Source organism: Neophocaena asiaeorientalis, unplaced genomic scaffold (assembly GCF_003031525.2).
Source record: "Neophocaena asiaeorientalis asiaeorientalis breed wild unplaced genomic scaffold, Neophocaena_asiaeorientalis_V1.1 scaffold634, whole genome shotgun sequence".
NCBI classification, from domain to species: domain Eukaryota; kingdom Metazoa; phylum Chordata; class Mammalia; order Artiodactyla; family Phocoenidae; genus Neophocaena; species Neophocaena asiaeorientalis.
The window spans coordinates 1,395,064-1,415,681 of NW_020173971.1; the positions used below are offsets into that span (position 1 = coordinate 1,395,064).

Here is a 20,618-nt window from a genome sequence, read left to right on the forward strand (position 1 = left end):
TATATGGCTAGTATGTTGGTGAAAGCGAGCGTGCTGTGCGACAGGTTTTTCAGCGAGCCAAGAATTCAGCACCCTGCGTGATATTCTTTGATGAAGTGGATGCCTTATGTCCTCGAAGATCAGTCCGAGAGGTAGGTATCATAGTTTGGTGATTACAGATTTTTTTTTAAGCACCATAAACCTTTTGTAAGTTCTTACAAAGTTACGTAAAGTTCAAATAGTTCTTATAAAGTCATTCATTGAGAACACTGAGACTCTTTAAGTGAAGAAACCTAGTAATTTGAAAACAGGGCCTAGGGATAACAATTGTGTTTTTATTAGCCTCTGTATCCATTTTTCTTTCTGTGTATTATTTTGGTTGCACATATCTGATTCACACAAATGAGTTTTTGGGAATGGAAATGATTATTAGTTTTGGATAGCCTACCTTGTAATCGTATGATTGTCTTCAGAGTTCTTGGAGAAAATATAATTTAAGACACCATGCACTCAAAGTAGGGTCAGATGATATGCTTTAAGACGCAGCACCATTTCTATCTGGGGAAGATATAAATTGGTGTGCATTAAAGACCACTTGCATTACTACACTGTGTCACCATTCTTAGAAATTTTGGTACAGTGATTACCTGGAAAACAGTTATCAGGAATACTGTTTGAATCATAGTGAAGCATAATATAAAGAATATATTTTAAATATATATATATAACCTTTTGAAGAGGATAGCAGAGACTGTGTACTAAGTACATTTATTACAAGATGATTGAGGAAATGATTATATTTCTTATGTGATTTGTTTTCACATAGTTACTCTGTGTGTGTTCTTGGGTTGTGAAACATTTATTAGGTGCCTCGTTTTGCTTAAAATTCCCAGCATTCAGAAGTTGCAAAACAAAACTTGACTAGGATAAGTGTGCTTTATATCATAGCAGTTTTGTTTGCTCACCCAGCAGTCAGCAATATCACAGAAAATCCTTATTACAGTCTTACCTCTGATAGTGTGATGTCAGTGGCCAGGGCAGAGATCCTTCCCGGGTTCTCCTGCCGGCCGTCACGTTCCAAAATCTAATGTGGGATCCAGACCAAAATCCTACACACTATATCCAGCTGGTGGGGGCATGGTATGCTCTGGACTTTACTCCTTTTTATTTATTCCCTTTTGCTGTGAATTAAACCCTTTGTTCATTGATAGCCCATTTCACTGGTTTGCATCTCTCTGTTATCAAGTGGTAATTTAAATTAGGAGGTATATCCAGTCAACTCCTTGCCCTCAGAGAAGTCTGCATTCTTATGAACGACATTTCTAACTTCTAGGTTATCTCTCTTGGCTGTCAGCTACCACACATCCCTGTAATCAGATATATGTGTTTTGCTTTAACATTTTCACCTGAAGGGGATTCTGAAAATATTTTTAAATTGAACATATTCTTTTTTTAATGATGCAAGTTATTCATGAATACATGCTTGTGAAAAATGCAAATAAATACAAGTATAGAGTCAAGTCTTTCTTCCGGTTCTCCCCCCTGTTACTCTTCTTGGAGGTTACTTCTGCTGACAGTTTAGTGTTTTGCATTTGTGGTCTAGAACTTTTTCTATAAGCTTAAAAACATGTATGATTTAAACTTATTTTTTTATATAAATGTGGTCATTCTATCTGACACTTTACCCATGTACTTAATAACTTATTTTGTAACTATTGAATAAATATTCCACAGTCTGGATAGGGAAGAATTAATTCAACAATTCCCCTGTTTTGGACATTTACATTGTTTCCAGTTGTTTCCCCTATAAACACAACTGTATTAAACATTCTTATCACATATTTTTGTGCACATGTGGGAATATGTGAGAGTTTTGGAAGTAGAATTTCTGGGTAGAAGATGTATACAAATATTTTGAAAGCTAACACAGTCATTCTTTGCAAAAACTACCAGTTACATACACCTACCAACTAAAAATAACCATTTTCTACACCTTTGTCAACAATGGGTAATACCCATCTTTTTATTTTTCTCAATTTTATTGGCAAAACATGATGTTAAATTTTAGTATTCATGTCTCTGACCCTTTTGCTGTTGAAATGTTTTTCTGTGCTCACTTTGGCAGCACATACACTGAAAATGAAATGTTCCCCCCCTCCCTTTTTTTAAGATTTTTTTTTTTTTTGGATGTGGACCATTTTTAAAGTCTCAATTTATTGAATTTGTTACAGTATTGCTTCTGTTTGATGTTTTGGTTTTTTGGCCCCAAGGTACATGGGATCTTAGCTCCCGCACCAGGGATTGAACCCACACCCCCTGCATTGGAAGGCAAAGTCTTAACCACTGGACCGCCAGGGAAGTTCCATCTTCCCCTTTTTTTGTTGTTAATTTATAAGAGCTTTTTATATGTGATGGAAATTAGTCTATTGTCCAATTATGTGTGTTGGTACTATTTTTCCCAGTTTTATCACTTATCTTTTTTTATTATATAAAATTTTATGTATAGTAAAGTCTGTCAGCCTTTTCCTGAATTGATTGTGAGGTTTTTGTCTTGCTTAGGTAGGACAGTGTTTTGGGGTTTTTTTGTTTGTTTGTTTTTTTAAAACCAGTACTTCTTTATTTTTTTGAGTCCTGATTATAATTCTTTTAAGCTCCTAACGGTTAATACTGTGTCTCCAAGGGGTGATAATAAGGTGCACCAAATTTTTTTTCTGGAGAAATCAGTATGTTAAACTCATTACCACCTCTGTACATGAAATTTATGTTGAAGAAAGGCAATTAATGACAAAAAGAAACACAACACCACTTTTCTCATTTCCTACATTGTGCATTTTAAAACTTTCTGCATTTAAGGGATAAACATCCCCCTATTCACCAACTCCTTGAACGTCTTAGATATTGCCCTGAGGTAGTTCAACTTTGTACTGCATGCTTCAAGGAAAAGAGAAAAGGCCTCAGTGTCCCAGCTGAAAGCTCTGGAATATCCAGTATCCTGGGGAGTCTGATCTGGCGTTCAAAAGCTGAGTCTAGATTTGCCCAAAGGGAAATTCGTTGTGGCTATTAGATCTTCTTTTAAAAATTTATTTTATTGGAGTATAATTGATTTACAATGTGTTAATTTCTACTGTACAGCAAATTGATTCAGTTAGACACATATATATTCTTTTTCATATTCATTTCCATTATGGTTTATCACAGGATATTGAATATAATTCTCAGTTCTTAGATCTTTGGATAGCTCAGAGGCATAAGACTGTGGGATCAGCTAAGCCTGAGATTGAATTTCATCTCTACCCTTATGTAGCTTTGAGACCTTGGACAAATAGCCTCTCTAAGCCTCAGTTTCCTCATCTGAATTGTGGATGATAGCAGGATTGCTGGGGAAGCACACTGATGAGAATATGTTTTGCACAGTGCTTAGATATAGTGACTTCTCAGGAAATAATTGTTATATCTTTTGACAAAAGCTTTCATTCAAGTTAGCAAATGTATTATTTTGCATGGAAAAAAAAAACTGGTGATGTATTTTTCTTTTATTGGGAGCTGATGTAGCTGTATTTATTTGTTTTTAGACAGGGGCAAGTGTCCGGGTGGTAAATCAGCTACTTACAGAGATGGATGGTCTGGAAACACGTCAGCAGGTTTTTATTATGGCAGCCACTAACAGACCAGGTAAGAAAGAAGAATATAAAACAGATGAGTCTAAAAACTTACAGCGTTTACGAACGGTATAATTTATATACGTCCTAGTAAAGGAAGAATAAGTTTGGGAAATCCCTTTTTGGTTCATACGTTGGAATAAAACCTTAGAAAGCTTTTATGTAAGCTAAAGTAAAAACAAAAAACAAAAAAAACAGTATAACATTATTGCTTGGATTCTGTAAGATTTTTTTTCTGTGTTGGTGCATAGAAAATTGTCTTGTTAGCAGAGAACCCTTGTAACATACACTTTTGACCACAAAGTATTATCAGAATTTATGTCCTATGGTTTCTCTCAAGCTTATAGGAGACAAGAACCAGTCTCTTTTTCAGTGTTATCTGAAGGTTAAAGATAGGTTTTTAAGGTTTTATACTGGAAGCATGTCCATATACCTGCACTTAATTATTTTTTAAAATTGTTAAAAAGCCTAAGTACTAGTGAGGGATTTAGAAAAAGTCTCAAAACTTCAAAAGTACTGAAGGTGGCTTTTACTTTGGGTCCTCAGTTCTCTTCATATTGTTTGATACTTTGCCATCCATATGCGCCGCTGTATCATAGCTGCTCCTGCATTGATATTTGTGTTAACTATGTCTACCGGCGGTGACTTGGGACTTTAATTGCTTAAATGGATTTTTCAGTTTTCAAGCTGATGTAATTTTTCTTGTAAGTTAGTACAGATACTAAAACCTTCATGAATTATATACCATTTCCTTTTAAATTGAAAAATCGAAAGGTTTGAATTAGACTCTTATCTTTGAATTAGAAATACTCTGAGTTAGGCAGAACTGGGTTTGAGTCCTGGCTCTAGCACTTCATATCTTACTAACTGTTCTCTTTCAACCCTAACTAGTGTATACCAACTGAGTAGGTTATAATTCAGGTCTGACACTAACCACCTGAAGTTAATGTCAGAACCTGCAGGTCAAGGGGTCAGTTGTCTACAAGACTGCCCTACGTCAGATACCAGATGCAAGTGGTGTCTCCAGGACACACGCACTTCTGACCAGCCTGCTACAAACTTGGGGATTCCCGTCACCCCTTTCAGGTTCACTAATTTGCTAAAAAGACTAACAAAATGAAGAAAAGCACTATACTTACAATTACAGTTTATTATAAAGGGTACACTTAGGGCTAGGTCTCAGAGGGAGTGCAGAGCTTCCATGCCCTCTCTCCATGGAGTCAGGGCACATCACCCTCCTGGCACATCACTGTGTTCATCAGCGAGGAATCTCCCTCAAGTTTGATGTCCAGAGTTTTTATTGGGATTTTGTTATGTATCCATGATTGACTGACTCATTGGCCATGTGACTGAACTCAGTCTCCAGCCCCGCCCTACCTCCCCAGATGTCTGGCTCCAAGTTCTAACCCTCTAATCAGATGGTAAGTTGTTCTGGTAACCAGCCCCATCCTGAAGTTACCTGCAGGGCCAACCTTGAGTCATCTCATTAGCACAATAAAGACACTCCTGTTACTCAGAAAGCTCTAGCCAGGAACCAGGGGCAAAGACCAAATGTATTTATTCCTTATTATGCCACATTAATCCTGGGCATGTATTACTTCATCTTGCTAACCAGTACTTCCTCATCTATAAAATGAGGATAATAACACCAAATAGGCAGTATTGTCCCAAAGCTTAAGTGATATTGGTAATGTATCTGTCATAGTGCGTGGCAAGTAGCTGTTTAGTATCATTATCATTATCATGAGCACTTTGGGTATTAGCAGTAGGAGCAGTCATTAGGTCATAAAACCAGAGAGTCATCCTCGAAGAAACCTTGAAAGTCTGTCAGATTTGGACAGAATCACATCCTACCTTTCCTGAGCAGCTACAGATTTTTCTAGTAGATTTCAAGAAGACAGTCTTTGGTGTGCTCTAATAACCTATTCTGTCTTTAACCGTACTCACCATTTTTCATATTTGTTTATTGTAAACACTCTTATCTTTTAGTTTAATCTCTGTAGATTAGAAAATAACAGGTCCTTCAGTGTTACTCAAATAATAGGTCCTTCAATGTTACTACTAGGTTTTACTTAAATCCCTTCCTTCAAAAGGGTTCAGGTATGTTACCTTTCCTCATGGTTTTTTTTTTTTTCCTCCGATCTCTTTATTCATCTTTGAATTCCTTAGGATTCTCCAGATTCTCCTTAGTTGTAAAACCCAGAACTGAGTACAGTAGTCTCTTGAGTTTAGCCAGTGAATGACAGGATGAATGTGGTACCTCTGTTTTGTTCTTTCCAGTGTTCTTGAGTATTGTCTTCCTCTCCACTGCACCTCACCCATCCCTTTCTCCCCACAACAAACCCCATTACGTTGAGGATCCACATAAATTTAAAAATAGATGTTTTAGATCTTTTCACTTGTATTGATGCCTATTTGGCAGTTCTGTTCCATTGTATTCTATCCTGTGATATTTTGTTTGATTGTTTATAACTTGGATTCTGCTCAGCTTTAAGAAACCCCTTCTTGCCCGATGTCCTGGTCAGCTCTTGCTGCATGGTGAACTACTGTGATACTTAGTGGCTTAAAATCACCATTTTGCATTTTTCATAATTTTGTAGGTCAGGAATTCAGGGAAGGCTTGTCCAGGTGGTTCGTCTCTGATCCACATGCCACCAGCAGGCATGGCTGGGCCAGAGGATCCCCTTTCAAGGTCACTTCTTTACTCACATGTCTGGTGCTTTCGTGCACCTCGGCATTCTGCACACCCCCTCCCCCCAGCCCATCCCCACCACCAGTTGTCATCTTCCAGGGCCTCTCCATGTGGTTTGGCTTCCATTAGAATGGTTCTCTGAGTACTCACATTTCGTACTTGACAGCTGGATTCCAAGAGATAAAGGTGGAAGCTGCCATTCCTTTGAAGGCAAGGCCCAGAATACACAAATTCTCTTGGTCAGGGCAGTGACAGGAAGGGCCAGATTCGAAAGGAGAGAAGTAGAAAGGTAAAAAAAGGGGCAGTTATCTTTAATCCTTCTTATGTATATTTTTCTTTTATCACATTCTTTGTTTTATGGTGCAAGTTATACATTCCGCCTTACAGCTTGGTGTTGTAGGTCAGTCATACCAGTATAATTTTCTTTAGTCGCTCAGGTTTACTCCTTCACTCATCAGATATTTATTGAATTTTTATTATATACCTGATCCTACTGAACTTTGGGAATGCAAAAGTTAACAATTCAGAAAAATTCTTTGCCTGCATGTATTCTGATTTGGGGCTGGGGAACAGGGGGTAAATAATAGACAATCAAATAAATAAAATAAAACAGGGTAAGAGGATGGAGAATGACTGGTGTTTGGGGAGAGGAATGCTAATTTAGATATCATAGTCTGGGAAAGCTTCTTCTTCAGAAGTAATGTCAGCACGCACCCAAATAATGTGAAGTACCAAGCCATGCAAAAATCTGGGAGAAGGCATTCCAGGCGGAGAACAAACAATAAGTATAAAGGCCCTGAAGTGAGAAGAAGTTTGGAGAACCAGCAAGAAGGCCAGTGCGTCTAGAGTGAAAAGAGTTGGGGGGTAGTGATGGAGAAGTGCAAGGGGCCTTTTAGGCCACAGTAAGGGGTGTGGATTTTATTCTGCCATGAAGGGTTTTTTAAATTTATTTATTTATTTATTTATTTTTGGGCGGCGTTGGGTCTTCGTTGCTGTGCCCGGGCTTTCTCTAGTTGCGGCAGGCAGGGGCTACTCTTTGTTGTGGTGTGCAGCCTTCTCATTGTGGTGGCTTCTCTTTGTTGCGGAGCATGGGCTCTAGGCATAACACGGGCTGCAGTAGCTGTGGCTCGTGGGCTCTAGAGCTCAGGCTCAGTAGTTGTGGCACACAGACTTAGTTGCTCCACGGCATGTGGGATCTTCCCGGACCACCTGTGTCCCCTGCATTGGCAGGTGGATTCTTAACCACTGCACCACCAGGGAAGTCCCATGAACGTTTTCTAAGTGGGGGAGTGAAGTGATCTGATTTTCTTTTTCTTTTTATAAAATATGTGACTTTTAGTTTTACTTTGTATTTTGAAACAATTATAAATTCACAAGAAATTAGAAAAATAATGCACAGGAGTTCCATGTACCCAGTTTAACTCAGTTGTTACATTTTACATAACTATGGTACAAAATCAAAACCAGGAAATAGACATTTGTGTAATTTGTCTATTTTGTTGCCATTTTAGCACACGTGTAGATTCATGTGATCACCACTGCAGTCAATACAGGAACTATTCCATCACCACAAAGATCTCCCTCATGCTATCCCTTTATAGTAACAACCACCTCTCTCCCACCATGTCTAACTCAAGGCAACTGCTAATCTGTTCTCCATCTCTATAATTGTATCACTTTAAGAATTTTATATAAAAGTAATCGTACAAAATGTGACCTTTTAGGTTGGCTTTATTCACCTATTCTAACGCCCTTGAAATCTATTCAAATACTTGTGTGTATCAGTAGATTGCTCCTTTTCAGTACTGCGTAGTATTCTGTGGTGTGGAGGTTCTAGTTTGTTTAACCATTCTCTTATGGGGGCATTATGATCATTTCCAGTTTTTGACTGTTTCATATAAAGCTACTCTGAACATCTACATATAGGTTCTTATGTGGACATAAGGTTTCAATTCTTTGGGATAGATGCCCAGGAGCATGATTGCTGGGTCGTACGTTAAGTATATGTTCAGTTTTTTAAAGAGGTTGTCAAAGTCTTCCTGAGTGGCTATAATTTCTATCAGTAATGCTAAGGGAGATTCAGTGTCTTTGCATCTTTGCTGGTATTTTGTATTGTCACTGTTTTTATTTTATCTTTTCCAAGAGATGTATAGTGATATCTCATCATGGTTTTATTTGTATTTCTCTGATGGCCAATAAGAACTTCTTTTCATGTGTTTCTTTGCCATCCTTATATCTTCTTCAGTGAATTGTCTCTTTGTGTCCTTTGCCCATTTTCTAAAATTGGAATGTGTATTCTTTTTTATTGTTGAGTTTTGAGAGTTCTGTATATATTCTAGATGTGAGTCCTTTGTCAGATATGTAATTTGCAACTTTTTGTCCCAGTCTGCATCTTGTCTTTTCATCTTCTTAATCACAGAGATCCAAATTATTAATATTTCCTTTTATATATTACACTCTGCAGACCATGTCTAAAATCTGGTTTTCAAAACTATGTCCCAAAGATTTTCTCCACTGTTTTCTTCTAAAAGTTTTATGGTTTTATGTTTTACATTTAAACCTGTGGTCTATTTTTAGGTAACATTTATGTGAGGTGCAAAGTTTAGGTCGAGAGGTTTTTTTCCTATGGGTATCCAATTGCTCCACCATCATTCACTGAAAAGACTATCCTTCCTCCACTGAATCACTTTTGTACCTTTTTCAAAAATCAGTTGGTAGGGCTTCCCTGGTGGCGCAGTGGTTGAGAGTCTGCCTGCTGATGCAGGGGACACAGGTTCATGCCCCGGTCCGGGAAGATCCCACATGCCACGGAGCGGCTGGGCCCGTGAGCCATGGCCGCTGAGCCTGCGCGTCCGTAGCCTGTGCTCCGCAATGGGAGAGGCTGCAACAGTGAGAGGCCCGCGTACCGCAAAAAAAAAAAAAAAATCAAAAATCAGTTGGTAAATACTAGCAATGAACAATTGGAGTTTGAAATTAAAAACACAATACCATTTATATCTGCACCAAAAAGAAAGAAAGAGACAGACATAGACTTAGGTATAAATCTAACAAAATATGTACAAGATCTATATGAGGCAAACCATGACACTCTGATGGAAGAAATCAAAGAAGATCTGAATAAATGGAAAGATATTCCTTGTATATGATGGGAAAACGCAGTACTGTCAAGATGTCAGTCTTCCCAGTTTGTTCTATAGATTCAAAGCAGTCCTAGTCAAAATCCGAGCAAGTGTTTTTTTGTGAATATCAACAAATATTCTGAAGTTTATATGGAAAGGCAAAAGACCCAGAAAAGCCACCACAGTATTGAAGGAGAGAATAGAGTTGGAGGACTGACATTACCCGACTTCAAGACTTACCGTAAAGCTACAGTAGTCAAGAGAGTGTAGGGGACTTCCCTGATGGCCAAGTGGTTAGCATTGCAGGCTTTCACTGCTGTGGCCTGGGTTCAATCCCTGCTCAGGGAATTGAGATCCCACAAGCCATGTGGGGCAGGGAAAAAAAAAAAAAAGAGCGATTTATTTAAAAAAACGAAAAAAAAAAAAAACGAAAAAAGTGTGATATTGATGAAAGAATAAGGTAAATAAATCAATGGAACAAAACAGAGGCCAGAAATAGACCCACACAAATACAGTCGACTGATCTTTGACAAAGGAGCAAAGGCAACACAACGGAGAAAGGACAGTCTTTTCAACAAATGGTGCTGCAACAGCTGCATACTCACATGCCAAAAAAAAAAAAAAAAAATCTAGACACAGACCTTATACCTTTTACAAAAATTAACCAGAAATGGTGTTCTTAACCTTGGGGATCTGTGGTTAGAATTTAGGGGGTCTGTGAACCTGAATGTGAAAAACTTTCATCTCAGTTTCACCAACCCCTAACTGAAATTTAGCATCTCCTTGAATTATGAATGTTGGCAACGAGCCCAAGTAGTGCCTGCAGCCGTCAACCAGTAAAATCATAGCTATTTCTCTGTCACCTTACAGTCTTTGCAGATATCACAAAATACTGTTTATACCCATACTACTCCAAAATTACAATTCTATCAGACCTGCTGCTTAAGGTTATCAATAAGGAAGTACATATATTATTAATATCAAATTTTTGTTTTTCTAGCAGTTTGATAACTCTTAGTACCATTGATTTCTTTGTAGTCCTATGCATTTTGCCTTATGCATTTAAAAACACTTTTTTTGACAAGGAGTCCATAAACTTTGCTATATTCCCAAAGGAGTTCTTGACACAAAGGAGTTAGAAGATCCATGGTCCAAGGGAGAATTGATGTGGGCTTGGTGGGAGAAGTAAGAAGTGATCAGTGGGGAGCTGACCCTGCTTTGGGATATATTTTGAAGGTAAAACCTATAGAAAGTGCTGGAATTAGATGTGGATGTGAGAAAGAGAATAAACAAAGGTTACTGTTAGATTTCTTTTTTGCCTAAAAAACTAGGTAAAAGGTTTTGCTACTTCCTGAGATGGAGAGCACTTGGAGAGAAGTACACAGGTGTCTTCAGTTCTAAAGTATCTCTAAAAGGGGGTGAAAATAAATCCATCCCATTTTCTTTACTTAAAACTCAACAAATCAACTATACTCCAGTAAAAAAAAATTTTAATTAAAAAAAAAAAACTCATCAGTGATAATAACTGGAGTTCATGGATCTTTGCTAAATAAATGCTAAGCACTTTGTTAACACATTTTTGACCAGAGAGGTATTATGGCCACAGGCAGCAGTTTCTGCAAAAATCCCCCAGTCAGTAATGTGTTAAGCGTTCACCTTGTTAAACCTCACAACACCCCTGTGAGGAAAGTACCATGATGTATATACTTACTGTTGCAAAAGTTAAATTATTTTAATTAAATTAGGTTAAATTATTTGCCCAAGTAGAACTGACAAGGGTGGAGCAGCAATTTGAATCTCAGTCTGCCTGAGTCCAAATAATCATGATTATCGTGTGAGCACTCGTATTCCAACCACTGCAGTGAGTGCTTCCCATGTTGTCAGGTAATCCTCACTGTAAAGCTCACAGTAATTAGTAGATTTCAATTAGTTTGCCACCAGATAAGTTAGCAGTGGCAAAACCAAGATTTGACCCTCAGGCACCCACCAAATTATATTTTCTTTAAAGCACAAGTTCATTTCCTCTACATTCTGTACCATAGTCACCTCTGCATACTGAAGTTTGTTTTGTTATGTCTCAGATTTTGAACAGTGTTTGTTTTGTGTGACACGGCTCTGGTAAATTGACAAACTCCGTAAGAGAATGGCCATAATAAGCTGTGAGGTTGTGGATCCAGTTGGTGAATGGCATGAAAAAGAAAAACCCACACAGGGAGATATCAGTAAACATCAAATGACACCGAAAAGCTGGGCTTCCCTGGTGGCGCAGTGGTTGAGAGTACGCCTGCTGATGCAGGGGACACGGGTTCGTGCCCCGGTCCGGGAAGATCCCACATGCCGCGAAGCGCCTGGGCCCGTGAGCCATGGCCGCTGAGCCTGCGCATCCGGAGCCTTTGCTGCTCAACGAGAAGGCCACAACAGTGACAGGCCCACGTACCGCAAAACAAAACAAAACAAAACAAAAAAAACCAAATGACACCGAAAAGCTTATAATAAAAACTGTTGGTCCTCTGCGTCCCCCAGCCCCCATCCCAGAGGCTTCTACTGGTAAAATCCTTGAGCTATTTTTTTTTTTTGCTGTGTTTCCTCCATATTTTCAAATAATATGCTCGTACTGCTATGTCTTATCAATTTCACACACTACCCATTAACTTCTTTTCAATGAATGAAGATTCATTATCTTACATTCACCCTTTCTCCACACACATAGCCCAGCCCACCATCACTGCCACACCATGCCCACCATCTGTTCTCGCCACTCCAGCCTCCCAATATTATAATATAGATTTATTATGACTTCTGGTTAAATCACTAGTCAACACTTACATTACCATGACTTTGAAAAAATTTCTCTCCACTGACCCAAGAATCGCAGCATGATTAGGTTTCCTTCTCCTAAAACCTTTTTTATTCTTAGATTTAGTAACCCTCATTTTTTTCTTTTGCTTTGTTTTCTGTGTTCCCATTCTTCATCAACTATGTTATACATCAGTCAGTATTATTTATCTAGATAATGTATCAATTCCATTTGACGTTTTGTTTGCTTTTGGAGATCTCCCTTCTGGAGCTTTCTATCATGCTCCAGTCTGGACTGGTGCCGTCTAGGTCTGTGATATAAATGGCTGTCATTTCAAGACTTCCCTTTCCTGCTTTCCTTTGTTTTGCACTGTTTCTGATCTTATGTTTGTCTCTTGCTTTACTCTTAAATTTTGCTAGAGCTTATCTTTCAGTGGCTTTCTTAAGAAAGGTCATGTAGGAGGTAAATTTTTTTTGAATTCTTATATATGTGAAAATATCTTTATTCTAGTCTCATTATTGATTGGTAGCCTGGCTGGATATAGAATTTTGAGTTGAAAATTTTGTTTTTTGTAATTTGTAGGCATTGCTTTTTTTCTTTTAAAAGTTCTATGTCATTCTGATCCTTTTTATGTGACTTTTTTGTTTGTTTCACTTGTATGCTTCGCACTTGGTGGGTTTTAAGCCTCTTGAATTGATCTACTAAAGTTCTTTTCACCTATTTTCCATCTCTGTCTTTATCCTTTTTCCCTAATTTTTGAGGTACTGATTTTTAGGAAGTAAATTAAAATCCTGTCCTCTCACCATTCTACCTCTGGTTGTTCTGAGAAACTGTGACAGCCTTCTTCTAATGTGTGGTATACCAAAGTCCATACCCTCTTCTGGAAATAAACCATTTCCCTGTGCTCAACCAAAGGAGATGGAGCTCCTGGTGCAAATTACATCTTGAGCACAGATGCCCTAAATTTAACTCTCCTGTACACATCTTTGCATTGCATTCTTCAGGTACCAAGTCCTGTAAAGGATGTTCTCATTTGAGGAACAGTTCCCACTTAACCCCTGTCTAGCTGGTTAAAAACACTCCTGAGCAGCACGCATAGGTTATGTAACCCAGATGGCCACACTAGCTTATTACTTTTCCTTCTATTGAGTGGGTGTCTATTGCTTACCAGTAGCAATTCAGTATCTAGAATGAGTTTCTGCTCTCCATATATGGTGCAGTCCAAAAAATAAATAAGTAAATTATGATGTGTAAGCTTCTTCTAGGCAAGGAATAAGTCTGCAGTCTTATATTTGAGAGAGAGCTTCAAGTTCAGGGTTTCTACCTATTGTAAGCCCACAGTTATTTGTCACATGAAAGAGTGGGTGACTTAAAAGAAGGTACTGATTTTATTATAGTAAGATATTCAGCCACTTAAGTACCAAGTCAAATGCAATGCTCCCTTACCTATTTATTCTGAATGGCCTTGGATTATGGTTGAATGCTTCTTGAAGGCAGTTGAACAATGACTTGGTGCCATGGTCAAGCCAGTATATCTTGCCCTTTGGTAAGTACTGCCCTTATAAAATTAACATAGGCCCTGGCATTCTGCTGATATACAGGTACCCTGGTGCATCCTAGAACTCAGTAAATATTTGTTTATGAATCATAAGAAGAGATCTACTTCTGATTCATGAAGGCTGTCTGATCTTATAATAACTTTTATTTCACTAGACATTACTGTTAATCTCTTTAGTCTGAGGATCTAATTTTAAAAAAACAGCTTTATTTAGATATGTGGTATACCATAAATTTTCCCCGTTTTAAGTATACAATTCAGTGGTTTTGCGTATATTTACAGAGTTGTGCAGCCATACCAATAATCTAATTTTAGAACACTTCCATCACCCTAAGAAGAAAATCTGTGTCTGTTAGCAGTCACTCCCTATTCTTCCCCCACTGCCAGCCCTAGGCAACCATTAGTCTACTTACTGTCTCTGTAGATTTCCCTCTTCTGGATATTTTATGTAAATGGAATCATATACAGTATGTGGGCTGTTCTATCTAGCTTCTTTCACTCAGCATGCCTTCAAGTTTCATTCATGTTATAGAATGTATCAATACTTCATTCCTTTTTATTGCTGGATAATATTCCAGTGTATGGATATACCACATACTATGTATTCACCAGTTGATGGACATTTAGGTTGTTTGTACTTTTTAGCTATTATGATAATGCTGCTATGAACATTCATGTACAAGTTTTTGTCTGGATATATGTTATAATTTATCTTAGGCCGATACCCAAGAGTGGAATTGCTGGGTCATATGGTAACTCTATGTTTACCATTTCGAGAAACTGCCAAATTCTTTTCCAAAATGTCTGAATCGTTTTATATTCGCACTAGTAATTGTGACAAGGCAGTGTATGAGGCTTCCAGTTTCTCCATACCAACACCTGTTACCGTCTTTTTTATTATAGCCATGTAGTAGATGTGAGGAAGTATTTCATTGTGGTTTGATTTGCATTCCCCTGATAATTAATGATGCTGAACATCTTTTCTTTTGCTTGTTGGCCGTTTATGTAAAGGTAATCCTCACTGTAAAGCTCACAGTAATTAGTAGATTTCAATTAGTTTGCCACCAGATAAGTTAGCAGTGGCAAAACCAAGATTTGACCCTCAGGCACCCACCAAATTATATTTTCTTTAAAGCACAAGTTCATTTCCTCTACATTCTGTACCATAGTCACCTCTGCATACTGAAGTTTGTTTTGTTATGTCTCAGATTTTGAACAGTGTTTGTTTTGTGTGACACGGCTCTGGTAAATTGACAAACTCCGTAAGAGAATGGCCATAATAAGCTGTGAGGTTGTGGATCCAGTTGGTGAATGGCATGAAAAAGAAAAACCCACACAGGGAGATATCAGTAAACATCAAATGACACCGAAAAGCTGGGCTTCCCTGGTGGCGCAGTGGTTGAGAGTACGCCTGCTGATGCAGGGGACACGGGTTCGTGCCCCGGTCCGGGAAGATCCCACATGCCGCGAAGCGCCTGGGCCCGTGAGCCATGGCCGCTGAGCCTGCGCATCCGGAGCCTTTACTGCGCAACGAGAGAGGCCACAACAGTGACAGGCCCGCGTACCGCAAAACAAAACAAAACAAAACAAAAAAAACCAAATGACACCGAAAAGCTTATAATAAAAACTGTTGGTCCTCTGCGTCCCCCAGCCCCCATCCCAGAGGCTTCTACTGGTAAAATCCTTGAGCTATTTTTTTTTTTTGCTGTGTTTCCTCCATATTTTCAAATAATATGCTCGTACTGCTATGTCTTATCAATTTCACACACTACCCATTAACTTCTTTTCAATGAATGAAGATTCATTATCTTACATTCACCCTTTCTCCACACACATAGCCCAGCCCACCATCACTGCCACACCATGCCCACCATCTGTTCTCGCCATTCCAGCCTCCCAATATTATAATATAGATTTATTATAACTTCTGGTTAAATCACTAGTCAACACTTACATTACCATGACTTTGAAAAAATTTCTCTCCGCTGACCCAAGAATCACAGCATGATTAGGTTTCCTTCTCCTAAAACCTTTTTTATTCTTAGATTTAGTAACCCTCATTTTTTTCTTTTGCTTTGTTTTCTGTGTTCCCATTCTTCATCAACTATGTTATACATCAGTCAGTATTATTTATCTAGATAATGTATCAATTCCATTTGACGTTTTGTTTGCTTTTGGAGATCTCCCTTCTGGAGCTTTCTATCATGCTCCAGTCTGGACTGGTGCCATCTAGGTCTGTGATATAAATGGCTGTCATTTCAAGACTTCCCTTTCCTGCTTTCCTTTGTTTTGCACTGTTTCTGATCTTATGTTTGTCTCTTGCTTTACTCTTAAATTTTGCTAGAGCTTATCTTTCAGTGGCTTTCTTAAGAAAGGTCATGTAGGAGGTAAATTTTTTTTGAATTCTTATATATGTGAAAATATCTTTATTCTAGTCTCATTATTGATTGGTAGCCTGGCTGGATATAGAATTTTGAGTTGAAAATTTTGTTTTTTGTAATTTGTAGGCATTGCTTTTTTTCTTTTAAAAGTTCTATGTCATTCTGATCCTTTTTATGTGACTTTTTTGTTTGTTTCACTTGTATGCTTCGCACTTGGTGGGTTTTAAGCCTCTTGAATTGATCTACTAAAGTTCTTTTCACCTATTTTCCATCTCTGTCTTTATCCTTTTTCCCTAATTTTTGAGGTACTGATTTTTAGGAAGTAAATTAAAATCCTGTCCTCTCACCATTCTACCTCTGGTTGTTCTGAGAAACTGTGACAGCCTTCTTCTAATGTGTGGTATACCAAAGTCCATACCCTCTTCTGGAAATAAACCAGTTCCCTGTGCTCAACCAAAGGAGATGGAGCTCCTGGTGCAAATTACATCTTGAGCACAGATGCCCTAAATTTAACTCTCCTGTACACATCTTTGCATTGCATTCTTCAGGTACCAAGTCCTGTAAAGGATGTTCTCATTTGAGGAACAGTTCCCACTTAACCCCTGTCTAGCTGGTTAAAAACACTCCTGAGCAGCACGCATAGGTTATGTAACCCAGATGGCCACACTAGCTTATTACTTTTTCTTCTATTGAGTGGGTGTCTATTGCTTACCAGTAGCAATTCAGTATCTAGAATGAGTTTCTGCTCTCCATATATGGTGCAGTCCAAAAAATAAATAAGTAAATTATGATGTGTAAGCTTCTTCTAGGCAAGGAATAAGTCTGCAGTCTTATATTTGAGAGAGAGCTTCAAGTTCAGGGTTTCTACCTATTGTAAGCCCACAGTTATTTGTCAGATGAAAGAGTGGGTGACTTAAAAGAAGATACTGATTTTATTATAGTAAGATATTCAGCCACTTAAGTACCAAGTCAAATGCAATGCTCCCTTACCTATTTATTCTGAATGGCCTTGGATTATGGTTGAATGCTTCTTGAAGGCAGTTGAACAATGACTTGGTGCCATGGTCAAGCCAGTATATCTTGCCCTTTGGTAAGTACTGCCCTTATAAAATTAACATAGGCCCTGGCATTCTGCTGATATACAGGTACCCTGGTGCATCCTAGAACTCAGTAAATATTTGTTTATGAATCATAAGAAGAGATCTACTTCTGATTCATGAAGGCTGTCTGATCTTATAATAACTTTTATTTCACTAGACATTACTGTTAATCTCTTTAGTCTGAGGATCTAATTTTAAAAAAACAGCTTTATTTAGATATGTGGTATACCATAAATTTTCCCCGTTTTAAGTATACAATTCAGTGGTTTTGCGTATATTTACAGAGTTGTGCAGCCATACCAATAATCTAATTTTAGAACACTTCCATCACCCTAAGAAGAAAATCTGTGTCTGTTAGCAGTCACTCCCTATTCTTCCCCCACTGCCAGCCCTAGGCAACCATTAGTCTACTTACTGTCTCTGTAGATTTCCCTCTTCTGGATATTTTATGTAAATGGAATCATATACAGTATGTGGGCTGTTCTATCTAGCTTCTTTCACTCAGCATGCCTTCAAGTTTCATTCATGTTATAGAATGTATCAATACTTCATTCCTTTTTATTGCTGGATAATATTCCAGTGTATGGATATACCACATACTATGTATTCACCAGTTGATGGACATTTAGGTTGTTTGTACTTTTTAGCTATTATGATAATGCTGCTATGAACATTCATGTACAAGTTTTTGTCTGGATATATGTTATAATTTATCTTAGGCCGATACCCAAGAGTGGAATTGCTGGGTCATATGGTAACTCTATGTTTACCATTTCGAGAAACTGCCAAATTCTTTTCCAAAATGTCAGGACATACTGATAATCTCTTTAGTCTGAGGATCTAATTTTAAAAAAAAACAGCTTTATTTAGATATGTGGTATACCATAAATTTTCCCCGTTTTAAGTATACAATTCAGTGGTTTTGCGTATATTTACAGAGTTGTGCAGCCATACCAATAATCTAATTTTAGAACACTTCCATCACCCTAAGAAGAAAATCTGTGTCTGTTAGCAGTCACTCCCTATTCTTCCCCCACTGCCAGCCCTAGGCAACCATTAGTCTACTTACTGTCTCTGTAGATTTCCCTCTTCTGGATATTTTATGTAAATGGAATCATATACAGTATGTGGGCTGTTCTATCTAGCTTCTTTCACTCAGCATGCCTTCAAGTTTCATTCATGTTATAGAATGTATCAATACTTCATTCCTTTTTATTGCTGGATAATATTCCAGTGTATGGATATACCACATACTATGTATTCACCAGTTGATGGACATTTAGGTTGTTTGTACTTTTTAGCTATTATGATAATGCTGCTATGAACATTCATGTACAAGTTTTTGTCTGGATATATGTTATAATTTATCTTAGGCCGATACCCAAGAGTAGAATTGCTGGGTCATATGGTAACTCTATGTTTACCATTTCGAGAAACTGCCAAATTCTTTTCCAAAATGTCTGAATCGTTTTATATTCGCACTAGTAATTGTGACAAGGCAGTGTATGAGGCTTCCAGTTTCTCCACACCAACACCTGTTATCGTCTTTTTTATTATAGCCATGTAGTAGATGTGAGGAAGTATTTCATTGTGGTTTGATTTGCATTCCCCTGATAATTAATGATGCTGAACATCTTTTCTTTTGCTTGTTGGCCGTTTATGTATCTTCTTTGGAGAAATGTCTGTTTGAATCCTTCCCCCAGTTTTTAATTGTGTTAATGCCTTCTTGTCATTGAGTAGTAAGAGTTCTTTATTTATTCTAGATACAAGTCCATAATCAGATTTGTGATTAGCATATATATTTTCTCCCAGTCTGTGAGTTGTCTGTTTACTTTCTTGATGGTATCATTTGAAGAACAAAAGTTTTAAATTGGTAAAGTTCAATTTCTTTCTTTCTTTTTTTAATCACATGTACTTTTGATGTCATACCTAAGAAATCACTGTGTAACCCAGGGTCATGTTTTCTTACAAGAGTTTTAAACTTTTAGTGCTCACATTTAGGTCTTTGATCCACTTTGAGTTAATTTTTTGTATGTTGTGAAGGTGTCCATTCATCCTTTTGTATGTGGATAGTCACGTGTCTCAGCATCCTTTGTTGCAAAGACTGATCTTTTCCCCATAGAATTGTCTTGGCACCATTGTTGAAAATTGAGGGTCCATTTGTAACAAAATACTGTTTTCCTAAAGTTGAAAGTTGCTACCATTAGCTCTTAAATTTTAGCGCTTTTTTGATACTTAATAGTATAGTAGTTGCTTTTTAATCAGCAGATCTGAGGGAGAGTTCCTCCTCTTCAGGCATCTGTCTCATTTGTAAGTGAATGGATTTTGTCCTTAGATCTTTGGAATTGTTGGTGATTTCTTCATTGCAAAGATAAGAATTGTTATCTTGAGTCTTCCACCTAAAATTCTGACACAATTAGGTAGGGAACCACTTAGGAAGCTGTAAAAATAATCTAAGTGCTGCAAGATACTTTGAACCAGGTGACACCTGGGAATGTAGAAGGAATCTGAATATACTGTGTCATACAGTTGACAGGATTTGCTAATGGATTGGATATAAATGTGGGAGAATGGAATCAAACATGACTCCAAGTTTTAGGCCTGAAAAACTGGAAGGATGAATTGCCATTAACCAAGATGGGAAGAACAATGGTAGGGCCCTGTTTGGGCAGGTGATGGGAAAAGATCTGGATCTCAGTCTTAAATATGCCGTGTTTAAGATGCCTGTTAGTGGGCTTCCCTGGTGGCGCAGTGGTTGAGAGTCCGCCTGCCGATGCAGGGGACACAGGTTCATGCCCCGGTCCGGGAAGATCCCACATGCCACTGAGCCTGCGCGTCCGGAGCCTGTGCTCTGCAACGGGAGAGGCCACAACAGTGAGAGGCCCGCGTACCGCAAAAAAAAAAAAAAGATGCCTGTTAGTGAAACAGAATTGTTGAGTATGAGCCAGGTTTTCTTTGAGAAAAGATGTAATGCGTAGAATTTTGTAAGAGCTTCTGGTAGAGCATAGTTTAAATCATCTAACACATATATACACACACATACTTTATGGTATATAGATTACTCAGGATGCTTTTTACTGTAATTAAAATAAGTAAATAATTTCTTAAAATAATAAACAACAAAATACTAAATGTGATGTTGTCAGAGAATTTAAATGATTATAAAAGTCCTAAACTAAGAATGCTTTCTACGTACAATTGGGATTCTTTATATCAAGCTTTATTTTGGGGCATGCAGATCTGGCTTTAAGATCTCTGTTTGTATATTTAAGATAAAAGGTGTTTTCACAGCATGGTATTGTTATAGACATAGACATATAGATCATTGGATAG

At 37.9% G+C, this 20,618-nt stretch overlaps 1 protein-coding gene across 1 annotated transcript in view; it reads left to right on the plus strand.

Moving 5' to 3' along the window:
- The window catches only part of NVL (nuclear VCP like), a 100,440-nt gene that overhangs the window by 49,611 nt on the left and 30,211 nt on the right, over window positions 1-20,618 (plus strand). Inside the window, exons 17-18 of the mRNA XM_024753146.1 lie at window positions 12-131; window positions 3,552-3,651. Of these exons, the coding sequence (XP_024608914.1) occupies window positions 12-131; window positions 3,552-3,651 (220 nt within the window). The remainder of the gene's footprint in view (window positions 1-11; window positions 132-3,551; window positions 3,652-20,618) is intronic.